The sequence below is a fragment of the Elephas maximus genome, chromosome 23, assembly GCF_024166365.1.
Source record: "Elephas maximus indicus isolate mEleMax1 chromosome 23, mEleMax1 primary haplotype, whole genome shotgun sequence".
Taxonomy (NCBI): Eukaryota; Metazoa; Chordata; class Mammalia; order Proboscidea; family Elephantidae; genus Elephas; species Elephas maximus.
Window position 1 is genome coordinate 8,852,368 of NC_064841.1, and position 18,054 is coordinate 8,870,421.

At 49.6% G+C, this 18,054-nt stretch overlaps 1 protein-coding gene across 6 annotated transcripts in view; it reads right to left on the reverse strand.

The window, feature by feature from the left end:
* The window catches only part of MED12L (mediator complex subunit 12L), a 361,451-nt gene extending 347,138 nt beyond the window's left edge, over window positions 1–14,313 (reverse strand). For 2 of the 6 annotated variants that reach the window (XM_049867831.1, XM_049867829.1), the window contains exons 1-2: window positions 13,563–14,312; window positions 12,488–12,727 (exon numbers count right to left, since the gene is read on the reverse strand). In XM_049867831.1, coding sequence (XP_049723788.1) covers window positions 12,488–12,586 — 99 coding nt within the window. In that variant the 5' untranslated portion in view covers window positions 12,587–12,727; window positions 13,563–14,312. Of the gene's footprint in view, window positions 1–12,487; window positions 12,728–13,562 lie in introns of all 6 variants that reach the window. The other 4 variants (XM_049867832.1, XM_049867830.1, XM_049867828.1 and 1 more) reach the window with 3 other exon arrangements.
* Between the last annotated feature and the right edge of the window lie 3,741 nt (window positions 14,314–18,054).

Consider the following 18,054-nt stretch of genomic DNA (forward strand, 5'->3'; position numbering starts at 1 on the left):
CAGACTTCTGGTCTCCAGAAGTTGTATGAGAGAATAAATTTCTGTTGTTTTCAGCTACCCAGTTTGTGATTACTTGTCTCTGCAGCCAAGGAAATTGATACACTCTAGCCCCCAGGCCTGAAACGTCAGTGACCTTTTAGCTGGTTGTACTTTCTACCTCGACAGACCCTCAAAGTGACCGTCAGAGCCACTGTCCCCTTACACTGCGACCCTTGTCATCTTACATGCCCTTACTTAAAACCCTAAAACGGTAATGGCTGCAGAATACGAAAAGTGACATCTATGTCACTGAATTTTACATGAAATTGTTGAATTGGCACGTTTTAGGGTGTATATTTTCGCAACAACAAAAATTACAAAAGGTTAGGAAAAAACCTTAAATGGCTCCTCATCACCTCCACCATAGCACCTAAACACCTCAACACGGCATACAAAGGACCCCACAACAGATGCCACCTGTCTTCCTCACTCAACCCAGCTACCTCTTTCATAGCCCACAGCAGGACTCAGGCCCACTCCATAGCCCATGGTGTGGGCTACACTCCACATCCCTTCTCCCCTACGACCCTTTGCCTGCGTTACTCCCTCTCCCTGGAGTTACTTTCCTTCCATGCTCTCAGCCCTGTCCACTCCTACACATCCTCCAAGGTCCAGACTAAAAAATCTCCTTCTCTCTTAGGTCCCATCAAAAAATGAGTCATTCACTCTTGTTTCCACAGCACATTGTCCGTTCCTCTCAAAGAATATCTGAAACGTTGCATTGTAATTTGTCGTACAGGTCCCCCACTTCCTCTAAACCAGTTTCTCAGAGCTGTGACATTTGAGGCCAGATAATTCTTTGTCATGTGGAGTTGTCCCGTGGATTGGAGAATGTTAGCAGTACCCCTGACCTCACCCACCAGATGCCAGTAGCAACACACACACATATACACATACACGGTTGTGACAACCAAAAGCATCCCCAGATATCCCCAATGTCCTCAATATGACAGAGGGGAGAGGAAAATGGTCCCCAGTTAAAAACTACTGCTCTAGATTGAAGGCTTTGGGGCCCCAGTACTTGTTCATTCTTACAGTCATTCATTAAAAATTTGAGTCCTAGGTGGGCAGGCAATGTGCAGGACACAGCCAGAAATAAAAATCTTAGGCCCTGCCCTCATGAAGCCACAACTGGCAAAGGGCCTGCAAAGTGCTCGATATTCGGTGAATGACTAAATTTGTTTGGCATATATGTATGTATACTAACAAACACTAATGTTTCCCTCAGAAAATTAGAAAATAAGATCCGGGAGCTATAGAACTAAGAGGATCCATTTATATGGAATGGCCCGGAAGTGCTGCTCCCTGGGACTTGAGCAACTGGTACCGCATGTGTGTTTGTGTCTCTCACAAGAGAGCTACCCATAAATAAGAGAGTTATCTCCACCAAGAAAACAAAAACTACTACACAGGAGTGATCCCTGCACATGTAACGTGGAAATGCCAGTGTCAGCACTATCCCTAGAGGCTGGAGCTAGGGCTGAGAACCTTCCACCAAAAACCACAAGAACAAGAGTACACGATCTTCTGGAACATTCTTCCCTCTGCCTGGAAACACCACACCAGATTCTGGAGAACTCTAAGAAAATCAAATGTTAAGCTCGACAGTCAGTTCCCAACTCCTACAATGCGGCTGGGTACCCTAAAATGCACAGTAATTCTTGTTGCCAGGGCCACGGGAGGGCGTTTACCAAAAGAGGAGGCTGTTTACAGAGGGGAGCCCAAGTGAAGTTACAAGAACAAACCAAGACACTCAAGCAGTTGATCCAGGTCTGCCTTGACAAGCCACTTTGACCTCTCCGGCCTTCAGTTTCCCTTTGTACAGAATGTGAAAGTTAGAACGGCCTGTGTCTACATTCCTTTCCAGCTTGGAAAGTGTGTCATTTTCCCCCAAAGTGGGAGAGATCTTCAGAATCTCCTTCTCCAGGCAAAACAGAACAGGACACTCCTCCCATCCCACCAAAACTCTTCCCACCAGAAATGGAACTAAATAAAGGAGCACCCTGTTCCACTCCTCAGTTTCTAAGAGGCACTGGTCAGAATTCATTGCCTAACAGACAAGACACAGTTGCTCTTTGCCTCCTGCCTTACATTCCTCATTAAGCCAGAGAAGAGTTCTGGGAATGTGTATTCTCTGAAAAAAAAAAGGGGGGGGGGCAGGGGGAGGGGCTCAGGCCGTGATTATTGAAGATGCCCAAATTTAAATGCAAAGTACCATGACAACATTAGAATGCTTTTGGCCAGAAGAAATTGAAAACTGGTCTGATGATGGTTTATACCATGTGGACATCTACTGTTCACGGAGGTGGTCTCAAGGTCAGTTCAGCAGCTCAACCATTTCATAAAATCACTCAACTGACTCCTCTTGCATTGGCTTTTTGTTACAGATTGAACAGTGTACCCCAAAAATGTATGTCAACTTGGCTAGGCCATGATTCCCAATATTGTGTGGCTGTCCTCCATTTTGTGACCTGATGTAACTGTCCTATGTGTTATAAATCCTAACCTCTGCCTGTGGTTAATGAGGCAAGATTGGGTTACATTAAAGAGGATTAGGGTAGGATGCAACACCCTTACTTAGGTCACAGCCCCGATCCAATTAAAGGGGAGGTTCCCTAGGGTGTGGTCTGTATCACCTTTTATCATACAACAGATAAAAGAAGAGAGAAGTGAGCAGAGAGAGAGGGACCTCACCACCACCAAGCAAGAAGAGCCTAAAGCAGAGCACATCCTTTAGACTCAGGGTCCCTGTACTGAGAAGCTCCTAGACGAGGGCTGGATTGATGACAAGGACCTTCCCCCAGAGCCAACAGAGAAATCCTTCCCCTGGAGCTGGTGCCCTGGATTTGGACTTCTAGCCTCCTAGCCTGTGAGAGAATAAATTTCTGTTTCTTAAAGCCATCCACTTGTGGGTATTTCTGTTATAACAGCACTAGATAACTAAGACACTTTTCATTACAGCCTTGTTGCCTCAGGGTCACAAGACGGGTGCCCCAGCCCCAACTACCACATCTTCTTTTACCTTTCCAAAGACAGAAAACTAAGGAGCAGTCAGGGCACTAATACAGGGCTCTGTCCTCCTGTGCCTGTACTTTTATCAGAGGGAAAAAAAATTATTCCCCAGAAGATACATATCTAACTATATAACCATATATAACTTATACCTAGTAGTGTGCTTGTAAATGCTTAACAGCTAGCTTCTTTTAAAGGTCCTAATGTACGGCACTTGCCAATTTCATTGGTGTAAATATTCCCACTACAGCCATTTTCAAGTTACCAGCATGATGTCAACCAGCTCACAAAATTCCTGAAATCACAACCATCAGTTGCTAAGAACCTGCAGCCATCACGCCACTGGATACACACCTTCCATTTAGTAAAAATCTAAGTTGATGATGCCCCTTCACGTTGAACACTCTAGATGATTATTCTCCCCAGTTTACAGGTGAAGAAAATGACCAACCTGACCCAAATCCCACAGCACAGGTGGACACGGCACAAGTGGGAGAGCTGGGATGCTCTCTGAACAGGCTGAACCCCAAACTCAACACCCTTTTGGCAGCATCGCAGGTACAAGAGCACCTGTATCTACGCCCTTCCTCCACCAGCCCTCTGTCTCCACCTCAGCCACAGCTTGGCTTGGACTCAACCACAAAGATTCACTCCTGTATACCCAAAGTTCCTCATAATTATTAAGTTATTTCTTCCAACAACAAAAGCAGTACATATTCACTCTTACAGCCTGGAATACAGACTAGTAGAAAGAAGAAAATAAAAATTACTGCTAATACCACTCCCCAAAAACCAAACCCAGTGCCGTCGAGTAGATCCCAACTCATAGCTACCCTACAGGACAGAGCAGAACTGCTCCACAGAGTTCCCAAGGAGTGGCTGGTAGATTCGAACTGCCGACCTCTTGGTTAGCAGCCCTAGCTCTTAGCCACTCAAGGTTTCCCCACGCCCCAGAGATAATAATTAATCATTGTTTGCATGTGGGTGATAATCCTTGTAGAATACATAGACATACTTATCCTGTAAAAGTGGGAAATCATGCTACCTTTTTTTAATAACTTAATGACATTTTCCTTGATTGATTGTGTAAATTTTCCCAAACATATAGAAGTAGAATAGCGTAATGAAGCCTCTTGTCACCATTACCCACCTTCAGAAACTACCTGAAGACAATTCAAAGTCCAATTGTTTCCTTGTTCCTTTCTCAGGGAGGGATACGGAGGAGGTGGGCGCCTCCTTCTACGTGTGTCTTGGATTTCTTCCCTCCATCTGGCCTTCCCCACCCAGACCCTGAGGTCAGCTTTTTTCCCCTGTTAAGTCAACCAGCCCCCTTCCTCACAGGGCACAGACTTGAGCTTTTCTTCTCTGATTGTATTTGCTCCTCTGTGGATCCCTCTAACTTCTCTAATTCTTGCCTCACCTGACATGAAGTCCCAAAACTGGGGTCTGGAACCTCATTAAAGGAAAGAAATACATTGCCTTTCCTGGGGTTCCCAAGTTGCCCTTGCTCCACTCTTCTATTTCTGCTTTGTTTTCACACATACGTACGCACTGCACACACATACATGCACCCACAGGCAGCACTTCTAACAGGTTCGACGAAAATCCCTGGACTCCTAGCTCACCCTCATCCTCTCCTACCTAGCACTCATCCCCCCAGTCTGCCCTCCCAGGCCTCACTTGGGGGTCCTCCAGCTTCCTAAAGGATCACATTTCCTCCCCTCAGGCTTCAGCCCCAAATATCCGATAGGCTAACAGATGGTGGCTGCACCCCAAATTAACAGCTTTAAATTTAACAGTCTCCAAGAGCCCCGCTGATGGCCCTAAGTCAACGTAAAACCCCGCAGCCCTGAGCAAATGCAAAGATTCACCTAATGGGAGAAACTAAAGCCTGTTCCTGCATCCCCATCCATGCACGAGGGAACGGTGGCTATTTCAAGACCAAGACATGGGGTTCTACTCTGCTATAAACCACGCACAACTGACAAAAACCAAGCCTAGTTTCCTATACGTCTCATTAAACCAGAGAGGAGGAGAGTCAGCAGAACAGAACTTCAGGCGCGAGAGGGAGCTAAGGTCTTTGGTATTTGCACTATTTTTTTAACCAATGGAGCAAAGGCCCAGATACTGTGTGATGGCTACTCAATAATTAACAACCAAAACCAAACCCGCTGCCATTGAATCGATTCCAACTCATGGCGACCCTACAGGACAGAGGAGAACTGACCCAGAGGGTTTCCAAGGAGCAGCTGGTGGATTTGAACTGCCAACTTTTGTTTAGCAGCAGAGCTCTTAACCACTATGACACCAGGGTTTCCAAACTAGCAAGATACACTAAATATTATGCAGTCATCGCTAGGATAGAATGGAGAGAAAAAAATAAAGACAGCTCCATCCACAGCTCTTTTTTTCCTAAGCACAAAGGTATTAGGCATTTCTGAAACTTCTGAGAAATGTAATTTCAAATTCCCAAAGGTACAAATACTTCAAATAGTATGATCTGTCTAAAAGATTCTAATACTTCAAATAGTAGGGAACAGGTGGGAGCAAGGGGGAGTCCACTTTATAACATTCCCTACAGATAAGGACACAAACTAAACAAGGGTCCTCATACACAGTAAGTTCACGCATCCCCTAGAAAGCTTGTTTTAAATGCAAATTGCCAAGCCTCTTTCTCAGAATTCAGACTTGGCAGGTCTGGGGTGAAGGTGACACACTGTATCTGCACTTTTAACAAGCATCTGTGCTGATGTTGCAGGTGCAGGCAGATCCTGAAAAATGACAACCACTTGGGCGCTTCCTCCCTGGCCACAAAGTTGGGGAGCAACACTTGTGTGAGCCGTAGGTAGAAACAGGACCTGTGGCCCAGCGCTTCCTATACTCACCCAGCCCCGGGGGTCGCCTAGGGCACAGATTAACCAGAGGCCCCTCCCTGGACACTGGGATTCAGGGAGGCCTGTGATAGGGCCCCAGGCCCAGCCAATTAATCCAGGGAGGAGCTTTCTGGAATCAAATGTCTTCCAAGCCATCTCTGCCTTTTGGTCTCCCAGGCAATTGGTCAACTTGTCCTTTCTTCCCTGGCAACTTGACCAACATCCTCCCTCTCCTGGCTCATAAAGAAACAAATGTTCACCTCCCGCCTCCCCGCCTCCCCGGCTGTTTCTAAAACAAGCAGTTATACGTTTTAAGAGTTTCAGACGCAAACGAGAAAACTAACAGGATTGCCAAAACAAAACAAGCTTTGGGACAGTTAAAAGTTATAAATACTCACAGTTGCTGGTTAAAAATTCCTTCTGCATTTTTTTAATCTATTGAAGGCATATTTCCTGAGCAGCTAGTCTAATACCGGGCAGACAGTTCACAACTGTGAACACCGCAGACAAGCCCCTGCTCTCCTGATGCTTACACACTGGTGTGGAAAAGTCTATGGAGAAGAGAACAAGCATCCTAACAACAAATTGCAGGTAGCAACAGGCCCTACAAACCATACTAACACAGGGTAATGGAAGAGGGAAGGAGGCCCGCTGGCACAACAGTTAAGTGTTTGGCTGCTAAGCCCAAGGGTGGTTCGAAGCCACTCAGCAGCTCTGCAGAAGAAAGGCCTGGCAATCTGCTCCCGTAAAGATTATAGCCTATGTGGGGACCATGGTCACAGGGAACATCTAGTTCAATTGGTATAACATAGTTTATAAAGAAAGTGTTCTACATTTTACTATGGTGAGTAGCTTCTGGGGTCTTAAAAGCTTGTCAGCAACCATCTGTCTGGAGCAAGGCAGAATGAAGAAAACCAAAGACACCAGGGAAAGATTACTCCAAAGGATTAATGGACAACAAATACCACAGCCTCCACCAGACCGAGTCCAGCACAACTAGATGGTACCCAGCTACCACCACCAACTGCTCTGACAGGGATCACAATAGAGGGTCCCAGACAGAGCTGGAGAAAAATATAGAACACAACTCTAACTCACAAAAAGATACCAGAATTACAGGCCTGACGAAGACTGGCGAAACCCTGAGAGTATGGCCCCCAGACACGCCTTCAGCTCAGTAATGAAGGCGCTCCTGAGGCTCACCCTTCAGCCTAAGATTAGACAGGCCCATAAAACAAAATGAGACTAAAGGGGTACACCAGCCCTGGGGCAAGGACAAGAAGGCAGGAGGGCACAGGAAAGCTGGTAACAGGGAACCCAAGGTCAAGAACGGAGAGTGTAGACATGTCGTGGGGGTGGCAACCAATGTCACAAAACAATATGTGTACTAATTGTTTAATGAGAAGCTAGTTTGTTCTGTAAACCTTCATCTAAAGTACAATAAAAAACAAAAAAAGAAAACTGAAATACCACTTTTGGTTCATTTGACTGGCAAAAATTAAAAAGGTATAGCACAGATCGCTGGCGGAGATTCAAGAAAAGAGATACTCTCATACGGCTCTGGTGGAAATGTGGTTTGCTGCAGTTTTTTTGGAATATAATCTACGAACATTTATTAAAAATACAGCTTCTTTTTGACCAGCAAAAAAAAAAGATTGCAGCCTAGGAAACCCTATGGGGCAGTTGTACTCTGTCACGTGGGTTCGCTGTGAGTCAAAAATCGAGGCAACAGCACCTAATAGCAACAAGGGTGAGGTATGAAAGGTTACAGGAAAGGCCTCCCTACAGGGGAGTCCCTGAGCTAAGAGCCAAAGGGTGGAAAGCATGTGGGGGAAGGAGCAGCGGTCACACAACGCACCAAGCCACAAAAAAGCTGGGCCTGTGGGCTGCAGGGGTCCTTCTCATAGTGAAGAGTCAGGAAGGCGGGACTAGAGGCCCAGAGGCCAGACCCCAAAGGCCAGGATCTTGTGGATGGTATTATAAGCACAACAGAAAGCCATGGGCTCCTTTAACAAGGGAGTGGTTATGCTAATAATAGGATCCTCCATGAACCAGGCACAGGAGCTCACTGAATCTTCCCGGCCAGGCAACCCCCAGTGAAGTAAAAACAAGTATGAACTCCAGTGCAGAGGTGAGGAATCCGACTCTAACAGGTAGCAAGTGGTGGGGCCAGAACTCGGAGGCAGGCTGTCTGGCCCCAGGCAGCAGCTGTGGAGGTAAGCAAGGGCCGGGTGGAAGGGCCTCGAAGGCCAGGGTAGGGGGTTGGATTTTATTCCTCGTGTAATGGAAAGCCACTGGAGAGAGAGGGAGGCTTCCTGACTCATTCCCTTAGACCTGGGCTAAGAGAGGGCACACCTGCTGGGAAAGCCCAACTGAGCTGAGCTGGCAGCTAAACCCATCTTCTGCATCTTTGGCCAGAAGGGAAGTCTCATTCAGCCCACCCTGGGCCAGGGGACTCTCCAGCCCCTGAAAAATGGAAAGCCTTCATTTCTTAGGTCAGGATTGTAAAAATGGGGTCCTACACCAGCATCATCAAGTCACCCTGGATTTTGTTAGAAATGTACATTCTGGGGCCCCACCTCAGATCCTCTGAATCTGGAGGCGGGGGGGGGGGCTGGCAATGTGTTTTAACAAGGCCTCCAGGTCATTAGGACATGCTCTAAAGTTGGAGAACCACTGGCCTGGGGTGCCCACACGTCGACACCCCTCCCCCCAGCTCTCCCTGAATCCTGCTCTACTTGTCCTTGAGCAGCCCCCTGCCCTGCACAACACCCTACACCCTCCCCACCCCTAGACCCTGCTGGTGGGGCTCTATGGTTCCTTATGCTTGGAAATCCCACCATTGCCATTGCCCAAACCCATTTTTCTAACTCATTTGATTCCCTGAAGGTATTTACTGTCTAAAGGGCCCTGGTGGCACGGTGGTTAAGCATTCAGCTGTTAACTGAAAGGTCAGCGGTTTGAACCCACAGTGGCTCCTCGGGAGAAAGATGTGGCAGCCTGCTTCCCTGAAGATCTACAGCCTGAAAAAGCCTATGGGGCAGTTCTACACTGTCTTACGGAGTCGCTATGAGTCAGAATCAACTCGATGGCAACAGGTTTGGTGGTGCAACTGGTTAAGTGCTCAGCTGGTAACTGAAAGATCTGCAGTTTGAACCCACCCAGAGGCTCCTTGGGAGAAAGACCTGGTGATCTGCTATAACCCCAAAACCCAGTGCCGTCAAGTCGATTCCAACTCATAGTGACCCTACAGGACAGAGTAGAACTGCCCCATAGAGTTTCCAAGGAGCGCCTGGCGGATCTGAACTGCCGACTCTTTGGTTAGCAGCCGTGGCAGATTTACCGTCATGTGAGGCTGCTACAACATTTACTCTTAAGTTGTTGGGTCTCTTCCACCCCAGGGACAAGCTCCTCTTCCTTTAAACTTCTAGGGTTTACTATCAAGCTCCAAGGATCCTGTCTGCCTTAACTGAGACGCTCCCCAGGATCCCTCAGTCATCGGAGTTCCAGTTTCTTATTCATTCATTCATGCATTCCTACAAATATTTGTGCCCTCAGCATTCCAAGAACTAACCTGACTAGGTGCCAAGTACTTCAGCGATGACTGGAACAGACTTCATCCCCGCCCTCCCTCATGAAACTGACCCCTTAGTGGGGGAGCCAGCAACATGCAAATAAATAATTACAAATTATATACTTACATAGGAAGGGCCTCTCTGAGCAGCTTGTGGGGGCTGAGACCTCAGTGCTAAAGAGGAGCCAGGCCTGAGGCTCATAGCAGCAAATATTTGGGTGCTAACTGCCTGCCACTCTGTTCCAAGTGCTTTACATGGATTATCTATGTAATGTCCCGGTAACCCTACAGGGTAGGTAGTATCATCTCTACTCTACAAGGGGGGAAAGTGAGGCATGGGAAGGAGCAGAGCCAGGATTCAAACACAGGCAGACTGGCCCCAGAGCCTACCCTCCTAATACCCTCTGAATTCGAGGCTAAAAGATTTATTGTTCCATATTTTCAGAAGCAGACTGCCCGGCCTGTCTTCCAAGGCACCTCTGGGTGGGTTCGAATCACCAACCTTGCGGCTAGTAGTCAGTCGCTTAACCATCTGTGCCACCCAGGGGGATGGATATGTATCAAATCTATGTTTTTGTGTGTGTTACTGCCTAGGAAGAAGTTTTTTAAAAGTCAATTTAAAGAAGGAGCCCTTGTGGCACAATGCTAACCAAAAAAGGTCAGCAGTTCAAATCCACCAGCTGCTCCCTGGAAACCCTATGGGGCAGTTCTGCTCTGAACCCACTCAACAGCAATGGGGGTTTCTGTTGTTGTTGTTATTTAAAGAAAACATCAGAACAAGTACAGGTGTTACAGGGAGGTGCTTAAATAACTGAAGCTTGGGACACTCTGCTCACCAGATACCACCAAGAACAGCCAAGCACCTGTTCACATTGTATCCAAATTTGGCTCCTACCACACATAACTTCGACTCTGCTCAAAAGAGAGAAAACTTCGGTCACATGGAGGAACGGGAATAACATCAGAAAACATAATCTAACATAAACCACCCTCAAATCAGTATTGGTTTTAACATAAATACTGGTTTGGTGATCCAACTCCCCTGCTTATTTGCCACACACTTTGATTAAGTCACGTAAGCTTTCCTGGCTCTCGGTTTCCCTTTGTCAAAAAGGAAGTTATAAAAAGTAGGCTCTAAGATCACTTTGGCGTCCAGAATTCTATAAAATGTTTTAAGACCATGAAATCCAAGATTATTCTTTCCAGAATCATAGAGGCCCAAATCGTGAATGAGCGTCAACCGAATAATGACTGCCAAATAAGCCCAGTAAACCCTGGTGGCACAGCGGTTAAGTGCAACAGCTGCTCACCAAAAAGTCAGCAGTTCGAATCCACCAATTGCTCCTTGGAAACCCTACGGGGCAGTTCTACTCTGTCCTGTAGGGTCACTATGAGTTGGAATCAACTCAAAGGCAAGGGGTAAATAAGCCCATGTAGCATCCCAGGCCACCATCCCACAACTGGACAGACGTTATCAATTATGTTGTCTTCTGGAAAGATGTGGCAAGATGATAAAGATCTGCCAGTGAATGTTCCTGTCCCCACCAAAGCTTTAAGAATTTCCTGCCAATGATTTTTAAGTGGTTCACTTTCTTTACTCTTGGTCCCGAGCAATTTCATCCTAAGTCTACGTAGTAGGAAAGAGAGAAATGGGTGGGGGAAAAAATATACAAAACCTCATCAGATTCACCCATCTTCATGGTAAGCCTCTGCTGTGAGCCACCTATGAAAACCTTCCCAGCCTCAACCCAAAACACTCCAGTGATGTGAGAACGTATTTAACGTGCTAAACCTCTAGAAGGTATCACTCATTTTTCCAGACACATTCACAAAACTGTTTAACCAGAACAAGCATTTTTCCTCTATTACTGAAACAGATTTATCAAGAGGGAAGTTATAAGTCTCCCTCCTTCCTTTACGTACAACGCCCTTTCTGTGATGTCAGTGGCCCCATAAACTTTTAATAGAGAGTTTTAGATTCCCGGAAAGATAAGTTTTTGAAATGTGGTCAGTTTGTGTTTAGGTAAAAAAAGCAGAGAAGGAGGTGGGCTGCAGCTGGCAAACTCTCAAAGTAAACTAGGTAGCAGGTGATCTAAAGAAGAAAAAACAAAAACAAAAACCGGCAAGTCCCTGGGCAAATTGTGTAGCCAAGGGTAATCATTATAACTGAAGAGTAGTTACATAATTACTTGTGAACTCCTGACAAACACACACACGGCTACAAAACGCCATGGTTACCCTAACCATTGAAGCTAGTGATATCTGGTGCAAAAGTCAAGGTTTCTCCAATTAATTTCATTCAAAGAAATAAGGAATCCTGGGACCTAGTCCCTTCCAAGGTAACCCGCCTGCTCTTACATATACAAAACAGGCTCCAGCCTCTAGGGACGAAAATCAGTGTTTCTCTTCAATATTGATTTTTTTTTTTTTTTTAAGGGAAGAGGAGATACAAAAGTACGTTCAGAGAGCTAAATATTTATCACCTCGATAAAAGCGACTTCCATTCCAAACTGGGAATTCTGAGGCAGGAAAACCCCCTCCCCCAGCCCCTCCTCCCCCACTTTCCTGCTCAGCTGGCGCAAAACGCAAGACCTCGGGGTCGGATGAACTGCATTCCAACATTTTTCAAAAAGTTTACGAGGATTTACCGAAGCAGCGGGGGGGAAAATAAGCAGGCAGAAGCGAGAGAGCGAACAGGAGGGTTCCGGCCAGGAAAAACCCCGAGAAGCGCCCAGCAGAGCCGTGCGAGGCCCGGTAGCGGGGGAGCGACCCGGCCCCGGGAGACAGAGCGCCCCAGTGGAACCAGCGGGCTGACTGGCGCACGGTCTCCGCCGCCGGGGTCCCCCAGCCCCCCAGCCCGGCCTCCGCCACCAGCCCCCTCCCCGTGCCCTCCCCCGTAGCCCCGGCGATGCCCGCTGAGCCCACTTGGCCCCGGGTCAGCGCTGCGGAGCGCGGCCCTGGGTGCCGGCGAGGCCGCCGGCGTCCTCACCTCCTTCTGCTTGGGGTCCTGCGGGTAGACGTCGGGCGGCCCGAGCCGGGGGCGCTTCAGCGGTCTCTGCTCATAGCTGAGAAGCCCGAAGGCGGCCATGATCTCTCATGTTAACCGGCGAAATGAATGAGAGTTGGAGCTGGAGCAGCCGCCTCTGAGCACCAGGGAGCAGCACTTTGCAGACAGGCTCCCTGGCTCCCCCTCCTCGCCCGCTCGCTCGCTCGCTCGCTGGCTGTGGCGCTGCGGGCAGGAATAAAGCAGGTTGGATGCAGCCGCTGCCCGACACGCAGACGCGCACTGATGGGGGCAGCCTCGGCGGGCACCGGCGGCGCTCAGCTCCGGGGCGCACGGCTCCGGCGGCCGCAGGACTGGAGGTCGGCCCGGAGCTGCGCGGCGCCCGCCTCCCGCCCCCCCACCCTGTCCCCAGGGGGAGGAGCAGCTGATGGGAACGTGTGACTTTTTTCACCAATGGACCCGAACCCACCCTAGCCGGGCGCCGGGCTGGAGTGGGGGAGGGGCACGGGAGGAAAAAAAAAACTTTTCTGGACGCCGAGGCGGGTGGTCAAGTGCTCGCCCGAGGCGAGAGTGACTCTCCCCTCCCGGGAGGAGGCTGCGGCCCGCCCCCGCCCCTCTCCCTCCGCAGGGACCCTTCCCCCGCCGCAGACCCCCGCCTCCTGGGCGCCGACCCGGCCGGTGCGGGGAAAGAAGACCTGGAGTGGGTGGGGGAGAGAGGGATGCGGGCGGCGGGGACGCGGCCGGTGCCTCCTGGACGCCCGCCGGGCTCCGCTGGCGCATCCGCGGCTCGGGTGCCCCTCGGCAGCTCCGGGCAGGCGCCGAGGCGCGCTGCTGGCGGTCGCGGCGGCAGCGACGGCTGGAGGGGGCCGTGCTCACGGTGGCGCGGGGCCGACTTAACCCTTTGCTGCCCCTCCAGGGGCTGGAGGGCTGGGGAGGGGCGGCTGTAAGCGCGGGCGGGGGCGGCCGGCCCGCGGGCGTCTCGGGCTCCTCCAGCCCGCGCCCTCCCCCGGCCGCAGCGCCCCCCAACAGTTCACCTCCCTCCCCCCGGCCAACAGTTTACCTGTTGGTCACCAGCTAGCGGGCAGGGCCGGCCGCGGGGGCGCTCCGGCAGCCGCAGCCTCCAGGATTCGGGCTGGGGTTGGGGATGTGGATTGGATTGGCTCCGTCAGGGCTCCGTCTCGTCGGGGCGAGCTCCGGGGACGCGGCGAAGTTTGCCCGTGTTTGGGGGCGGCGGGCGACGCCGGCTCGCCGCCGCCGGCGTTCTGGCCCCCAAGGCCCGGGAGCGCGAGCTTCCTAGTTGGCGGACGGCGGCGCGGCGGCCGCACTGAGCATGCCCAGGTGGGCGGCCGGACCGCGGAGGAGTTGGCTGCGAGCGCGGGGAGCGCGCTCCGATCCGCCTCTCCGGGTTTTCGCAGCCGCAGAGCGCGCAGCCCGCGGGCCCCGGAGCCGGCCCTGGGGCGAACCTGGGCGGGGGAAGGGAGCCCCTAGCACCCCCTTCCCGGCCGCGGTCTGCGCCCTCGGCCGCGACCTCTCTAAAGGTCGCCGTCCCTGTGGCCTGGGCCGGAAACCTCACCTGCGCCGCGCGCCTGGAGGGAGGGACGGCTGATCCTCCAGGGAAGACCTTGGTCATCCAACCCGCCCGCGCTCCCCGCTCACTTCCAGGCGTGGGCACCGAGATGCTGGGCCACCTGCCGTGGGCGCGGCGGGGGCGGGCCCGGCCTGTCCCGGGGGACCCTGCGGGAGACGCGCCCCGGAGGATGCGCCCGCACTTGGTCCAGAAGAATGATGGCTGCCATTTATGGAGCCCTCGCTCGGGGCCGTGATCTTCACAGTCAGGGTCTCTGATCCTTACAACAACCTTACAAGGTTTTACTGTACCTTTTCCGTAGAGGGAGAAATTGAGTCAGCTCGGGGAGGTCAAGTGACTTGCTCAAAGTTCCCTCCTCTGTAAAAATGGTGCAGGCATAATCTAACTGAGGCCTTTGTACAGAGCTCAGCTCATAGTTGGTGCTCTGGAAATGTTGGTTGAATCTGAATATCTGACTTTTAGCAAAGAGGAAGGAAAAGTGGGGTAAGTGAAGAGACAGCGATGTGGTGACAGCTAGTTCCTCCTGACCCATGACACTTCCCAACCCGCACCTGAAGCCTTTGTAGTTTCTGAGTTCCTAACAATCTGATCAAGGGTTTCCAGAGGCAGGATTATCCTCTGCCAAGAGCTGTTCCCTGACCTCTTCCCCACCCTGCCCCAGGGGCTTCTGCTCCACTAATACCATCTCTCTTTCTAGCTCTCTTCAGACAATCAACAGTTTATTATGTAACTTTATTAGGAAAAATCATACCAAAGAGTCGAAGGAGGAGTATAATGGACCCCCAAGTACACATCACCCAGCTGCAACAATTATCAAAGCTTTGCTATTCTTATTTCATCTGTCTCCTCCATCTCCAACACATTGATATACAGTAGTAAGGACAGTTTTATTCTTTGTTGCAACTCAAGCACACAGCATGGAACCTGCCACGTGATGGGCGCTCAAAAAAAAAAAAATGTTGGTTGGTGGGATAAATGATGGATGGGTGGGTGAATGGATGGTTGATTCTTTCACTAATGGTATTTTGGTGACACCCTGGGCTGCAACTCAAACACCCCTAGCCTGTAGGGAGATGGAAGCTGAATTCTTCCTTAAGATTTCTAGGCAAGAGCCTCCACCAGGCTGCACAAATGAAACACTTTGGACTCCCTTAAAACCTTATCTACCTGTAAGAATTTATTTTAAAATCAAAATGTCAGTAGTGTGTCCCTGGTATTTGGAAAGAAGGACAGGGATAGCTGTCTCCCTCTTAGTCTCCATTCTTAGCTCTGTCCCTTGTCTTAAGATAGTTTGACATGGATTCTGTGGCCCTCTCAGCATAAAGAGCGAGAGCTCTTTATCATTCCCAGGGACCATCTTCAGTCTCAAAATAGAAGGCTTCATGGGGCTCCCAAAGCGAAATTAGCACTCGTGTTATAAAATGCTCAGACTCAGGCTTCAGGCACACCTGTGCATAAATTTACCCCGCATCCTGGAGAGGTTTCCAAATATCTGGCTACTGACTCACTTGCTCTAACTTGGAGCTCTGGCGACATAGTGGTTAAGAGCTTGGCTGCTAACCAAAAGGTCGGCAGTTGAAATCCACCAGCCGCTGCTTGGAAACCTTACGGGCAGTTCTACTGTGTCATATAGGGTCGCTATGAGTCTGAACCGACTCAAGGGCACCTAACAACGACTCACTTGCCCTTTGCATCTCTGGCCATGTCACAGGCCCCATTCAAATATGCTGTTTGAGAACCTAAGTCTTAGTTACAGCAAGTTTTTCCAGGGTCCTCTTCCCCTTCTTGGTCTTAATCCACCAACACATCTACACCTGTTTATTTTTTAAGAACGCATAAAGCCTGTGCTTACTATGGTACACAGCCTCATCCCCAAAAGAACTGAGAAATCGGCAGGAAATGCACACAATACAATGAGATAAGTGAATAAATGGTTGGAATACTTGCATTTAAAGTCCTCTTCTTCCCCAGGCACCGTCACCTGCTACCGTCTCACCTTCTAAGACCCTGGTGGCTCTGGCACCCTTGCCACACCCACAGGCTCTGTAGCCATGAGCCAGAAGCCGAGAAGAAAGTGTTTGCACTAGAAGAGTCTTCTGCTTAATGCCCTGACACATGTGGCATTAAAACAGAAGAGGGAAAGTGGGTTTCTGTCAAAGAAACAGGCGGGTGGATCAAGCTATCTATTGAAAGTCCCCCTCACAGTTGACTCTGTGTTCACCAGAAGCTTTGAAGGAAAAGGTCTTGGAAGCTTTGCCCCTCGTCCTGCCAAGCCAGTCTTGATCTCGTGACTTGAAGAGGGATTTATGGGTCAGGACATCTTGTAACCCAGTACCCCTTTTATCATCCTGTCTGCTGTGGTGGTGTCTCATTCAGGGATAGGAGGCCTAAGGCACCATCTGACAGATTCTGAGTCCATGCCATTATCCTAAGTCATTTGTGTCACAGCAATCATGAAGGCTATTTTTGAAGGTGCCTTATTCACTGAACCCCCTTATTTCCCAAGAGATTCTGTGGGCATCAGTCCCAGCAGCTATAGGGACAAGGTAGAGACATGCAGGAGGTAGTGGTATCCTCAGAGCCAGCTCTAATATAAGCTGAGACATTTCCTCCAAAATCATTCTTTCACTACATGGATTTCCCATGGGCATTTGGCTCCCGCACCCGGGCATTTGAGGTCATCACAATCCATCCCCACCTACTAGTCCAGCTTTTTCTCCTTCACCCTTAGCCCAGTTCACCCTCCCTCCTATCCTGTTAGTTCTCGCTTGTAGTACCAAATATGGGATTCCCGGGTGCTCCATTTTCAAATATCTACCTTGTGATAGTCCTCAGAATCTTGACCCCTCTTTGAAACTACCCCAAGCTCCCCAGGCCCAAGGTGATTTTTCAGTCCTTTCAGTACTCTAAGCACTTAATTTTCTTTCTCATCTCTTAACACCTCATCATTCATTGACAAACATTTAAATGTGTCACACAAGGATAGTCTTGGTTTCCCATCCCCACCTCACCCTCTTACTCCTCTCTCTTTTCAGTCCATAATTAGTCTTTAAGCTAATTTAGGCCAGCTTAACATGGTGGACTTAACATGAAGACCACCGTGTTCTATGCTGTGCTTGATTTTCCCATCATGGTGCTGGTTAGTCCAGCAGATAGGCACAAAACCTTGCTGAATAAAAGGGAGTCCCATTTGCTACTGTTCTATAAGAAGCATCATGTTTCTACCTTGGCTAAAGACCCACTGGGCCGGGAGAAGTCTACGTGGAACAGGAATTACTCAAGGAAGGCCAGAGGATCCCCAGAGAGGAGGTCTCAGGCTGGTCCACAGCCTAGCGAGAAGAGAGGAGTTCAGGGAACTGAGAAAGTTTCTTATAACTGGCAAGGGAAAAGGATCGAAATGTAGCTAAAGAATGAAGTATAAACCGTGATTAAGCGTTATTCTCCAAGTATGAAGCTGACCCTCCAGGGCTGCTTTGTATGTTGACAGGTGTTTAAAAGCTGGCCCCTTTTCTTGAGTCACATCCGAGGGCTCCACAAAGACACCTCAGCACCAAACCCTCCCCAGTTGCTATATCTCCCTCCACAGGCCGGTTTTCAGCATTCTGTAAGGAGACGCTCACAGTTGGGTCCCATCGTGTGCTGGTATTCATTTGCTCTTTATATTTAATCTGCAGGAAATAGACAGGTAACCTTTGCCTACACATGCTTTAATGCAAGGCATTCCCTGACCAACCTTCTCTCCTTGCCCATCGTGAAAGCATCCTGCAAGCCACCGTTCTTCACTTTGAAAGTTCTCCAGTCTGGATCAGAGACCAATCCCTTGGGTTCACCCAAATAAACACAGAGGATAAACATCAAGCTCCCGGGTCAGTGGGCCTCTCAAAGCTTAACTTATGTAGCTTAAGGCAAGGGAGAAAATTCCTTTGGCAAAAGGCAGAGACACGATCAGATTTGCAGAGCAGAG